The 4,991-nt window shown below is 30.7% G+C and overlaps 1 protein-coding gene across 1 annotated transcript; it reads left to right on the plus strand.

Moving 5' to 3' along the window:
• Positions 1-2,999: 2,999 nt before the first annotated feature.
• LOC122583756 (receptor-like protein kinase HERK 1) lies at positions 3,000-4,052 on the plus strand. Its single transcript, XM_043756130.1, has one exon. The coding sequence runs from the start codon at positions 3,000-3,002 to the stop codon at positions 4,050-4,052; it is 1,053 nt and encodes a 350-aa protein (XP_043612065.1).
• Positions 4,053-4,991: the final 939 nt, after the last annotated feature.

Below are 4,991 nucleotides of genomic sequence, written 5' to 3' on the forward strand. Positions count from 1 at the left end.
ATATATATATATACCATGTTAAAAATTATGAAACCCTAAATACCTTTTATTTTCTAATAGTCTAATACGCAGCCTCCCAATTCCCAACCCTCTCTTTCACGGTCTCTTCCAAGATCCATCTTCAATCCAAGATCGATCCATCATCAATCCAACTATCCAAGATCGATCAATCATCAATCGAAGTCAATCCATCATCAATCCAGTCGATTCCTCATCGATCATCAATCGATTCTTCTTCAATCCATCATAATTACAAGTCGATCCATCACCAATCCGATTCGATTTGTTCAATCGATTGGTAACTTCTTTACTTTTTACTACATGAATTCATCAATCGATTTGTTTAATTTCATCAATAGATTCCTTTGTTTATATGTTATTAAGAACAGAGACTGTAATCGATTTATATGTAATTAAGAAGAGAAAGTGTTTAATCGATTTATATGTAATTAAGAACAGAAAGTGTTTATTTTTTTTAAATCTATAAATATTGAATCTTCTTTTTTTTATACCGAATTCAGAATCTTCTTTCATGAACTTTTTTATTGTTGATGGATTTTTATTTTATGACTATGTAATAATTAAGACTTTCTGGAACATATGTACTGTTAATTGATGATTTTGTTGAAAGTATTAGTTAAGACTTAAGACTTCAATAGATTAAGAATATATGTAAACAAGTTATATACAAGTTTACCGGTTAATTTTCGTGTCGTGTTCGTGTCAGGAAAAAATGACACGAGATCTTAATAGGCGTGTTCGTATTTATGCTTAATAGGTTCGTGTCTTAACTGTTAAGACTTCGTATGACCTGTTATGCCAGCCTTATAGACTAGTACCGTAATCCCATTGATTTCGTTTTTCCGATCCTTTTTTTCCCACCAAACTTAAACATAACAATCTATAAACACTAACTTTAACAAATATTATCACTAACTAGAACGGTACCTACACGATGCACGGTGACGTGTGGTGTGGCGGCGATGGTGGCAATGTAATGACGGCGACGGTGGCGGCTATGACAGGTGGTGGTGGCGCACGGCGGTGGTTGTGGTGTGGGCGGCGAGTACTGTAGTTATTGATGTAATGTGGTTTAGATGTATTATACATCATGTATATATATATTGTTGAAAGTTGAATGCTGAAAGGTAAAAACCTTATTTACTTTATAATCTATAATATAACTAAAAGAGGGGGCTGGGGGTACACTTGGCACCCCTAATCCCCCTCCTTTAGCCTAATACTCCCTTCTTATTAATCCTCTATTTTTTTGATATTTATTTAATAAAAAATAACCAACCTTTAATGAAAAAATCTTTATTATTATTATTATTATTATTATTATTATTATTATAAATAATAACTTTTATTGAAATTTTAAAAATTTACAAGAAATTAGTGGGGAGCCGCAATACTATCTGGGGCCCCACTCCTTTATTATAATAATAATAATAATTATTATTGTTGTTGTTATTATTATTATTATTATTATTATTATTATCAATCTACATTTTTTGTTTTTTTTTATTTAACTAAAGTTGTAAAAAGAAAGTAATCTGGAATCAATATTTATATGGTATGAATTTTCATATGTTTCTTCTTTAGCTTTTGTATTGATGAAGTTGTGATATTGATCATACACTTTTTGTTTCTCTTTTTAATTAACTAAAGTTGGAAAAAAAAGGGTGAACTGTAAATAATAACTTTTATTGAAATTTTAAAAATTTACAAGAAATTAGTGGGGAGCCGCAATACTATCTGGGGCCCCACTCCTTTATTATAATAATAATAATAATAATAATAATAATAATTATTATTATTATTATTATTATTATTATTATTATTATTATTATTATCAATCTACATTTTTTTTTTTTTTTATTTAACTAAAGTTGTAAAAAGAAAGTAATTTGGAATCAATATTTATATGGTGTGAATTTTCATATGTTTCTTCTTTAGTTTTCATATTCATTAAGTTGTGATATTGGTCATACACTTTTTGTTTCACAATTATTATAAGATTTATATATCTTGAGACTACCCGTCCAATGGACGGGCCTAAGCACTAGTATAGTATAGATATAAATATAGATATGTCAATATCACTATTGACACTTGTAAGCTTGACTTTTTTATTAAGTAACATATATATATATATATACTAGGTCTTTTACCCGCACGATGTGCGGCTATTTAAAATAACCTACGTAAAAAGAATAAAAATGAACATGAACTAATATATAATAATACATTAAAGCATATAAATTTATTGAGAAATATAATGATGTATAAAGCACATAAAAATAAACAACCTAATTAGTTTTCATATTAAAAGTCGAAAAAAATTTGAAGATGAAATCAAAAACCAACTTTAAAAAAAAAATGACAATATGGTGTGATGTGTAAACACAATTATGTAATCTATATATAAAACTAATTTTGGTTTTTAGGAAACAAAATCAATTTTATTAATTTCATAATTTTATTTTTTACATACCAATATATATTTAATATTCTTTATTGCATAAATAAATATATATCGTGGAAAATTATAGAGATAACACATAGGATGAAATACTATGTGGCAAATTTTAAAAATAATTTTAAATTAAAGAAGTGTTTAAAAAGCTAGGATTCCTACTGTTTTAATATTTATTTATATATATATATATATTTTCTGAATATTAAATTAATTTACCGAAGTTCTACCGAAATCCCATCAGGAAAAAATCAAATTTTGGTCTTTCAACTGCCAATTAGTTTTTCTATATATTGAAACTACCACAAATAATTTGCAAAGTCTATGCTATTTGATTATTAATAGGCCGAGGTTACATATATAATAAAACTATCACACTTTAATTAATTTTCAGAGATTTTAGTATTTCTTACTTTTCATGTAAATTAATCACCTGATAACTATCTATCCCGCCATTTCTTTCTTCAATTTGTTACAGCTAAAGAAATTGGAACACTTGAAGATTCCCCTAGGTGATATAATGTCGGCCACCGATAACTTTTCCAAGACATACCAAATACCGTTTACCGGAGACTATGACTTATACAGAGCAGAACTCGAGCATTTTGATGAAGAAAATCATTCCATCAAAAAAGGGGAGAATAAACGTGAACTACCCAAGAGACGCAACTATGTCGTTATAAAACGCATCCTCCCAAGAGAAGATGAGCAAGAAGAACAAGTGTTCTATACAGAAGTTAAAATGCTTGACACTTGCAAGCATCCAAACATAGTCAAACTACTTGGACTATGTGTTGAAGGTTCTGAGATGATCCTTGTCATTGAGCATCTTTCTAATGGATACCTTCTTGACGGTTTATTAAACACTGGCATCCGGCATACTCTTACTTGGGTAAAACGTTTGAGAATTTGTCTCGATGTTGCAAATGCATTAAATTATATTCACATTCATTCTCAAATGGGGGGGAAAATACGCTATAATATAAAGAGTGCCTACATTGGATTGGACGAGAACTGGGACGCAAAAGTTATTGAATTTGGGTTATCGGGGTTCTGGAATCAAGTTGACCAAGGTCTCCACCCAACTCGAGATCATATTTATCATACTCACATTAACCATAGTGTACCCTATGATCCAGAATATAGCATGACTGGTATGTTTAAAAGAGAAACAACTGTATATAGTTTTGGGGTGCTTCTGTTTGAAGTCTTATGTGGGAGTGAATGGTCTATCTCAAGATACTTTAAAAAAGTTGAGGAAGGGCCGATATCTTTCGTATCAGGACGCCGCTTCCAAGATGGAACAATATCAATGGAAAAGATAGATTCATATGAAACACTATTAATGGAAATGATAGATCCCATATTGAAAAAAGAATCTGGGGAAAACAACTTTATCTTCAAAAGAAAACCCAACAAAGATTCTTTGCAAATGTTTGTTGAAATTGCACATAAATGCATAGCGGAAACTCAAGAACGACGTCCTACACTCGAAATGGTCATTCAGGAGCTTCAAAAAGCCTTGTCCTTTGAGGTAACCCTATTAATTACTATATTATTATCTTTAAACTAGCTAGATTTTAGGCCCTATATTAATATTTAAAATGTTTTTATATGTAAAATTTCGTTATATAAACTATAATAAAATATATAATGACTCGTCAAAAAAAAGTTAGCCAAAGCCAACAACTTAAAAACTTATAAATTTACTTTAGTCATTTATATATATGAGAGGGATGATAATTCTAAACTTAGGTGTGGAATATTTACATACTAATTTTTTAAACTATAAAATTTATAGGGGTCAAACATTTATTCATTAAACAAGAAATAATATATTATTAGTATGTGAGATGTCCACACTTAAGCTTAGGTGTCAGACAACGTTTAATTCACTTTTCCCTCTATATATACGGAACTTAATACAATATACCAATTCCAAAATGTTGATCTAACTATATAATCTCAACTAATATATTAGTATGATATACACATGGTATTAGCTAGGTAGAGTTTTGTTCATTTAAGGCTTGAATTTTCCTTGAAAACTGGGGGACAAATCTTAGCCATTGGATTATCCCCTCAAAAATAAATCCCTACCCTTTATATGTCTCCCCTTCCCATCGTCTCATTCCCCCCACCACACACACACAACCCTCTGATCTACTTCTCTCTCCTCTCTCTTTCTCCGGCCGGCGACTTTCTCTCTCCTCTCTCTTTCTCCGACGACTTAACCGCCGCCGCCGCCACCACCACCACCACCACCGTTATCTCTAACCACCAATAAAACCTTCGTTCCTTCGAATTAGAACATCAAACTGACACCAAAACACTCACAATCACACCGCGAACAAACCCTGACCAGAAATTAATCCGATCTGTACTTGCCGGAAAACTTGAAAAACTCATCGGAAAAATTAAAAACACTAAAGCTTTGTTGTTTCTTTGAAATAATGCATGAAACTTGTACCAAATCACTCAGAAATACATTCCGCACAAACCCTAGACAATA

This window comes from Erigeron canadensis, chromosome 9 (assembly GCF_010389155.1).
Source record: "Erigeron canadensis isolate Cc75 chromosome 9, C_canadensis_v1, whole genome shotgun sequence".
Classification (NCBI taxonomy): domain Eukaryota; kingdom Viridiplantae; phylum Streptophyta; class Magnoliopsida; order Asterales; family Asteraceae; genus Erigeron; species Erigeron canadensis.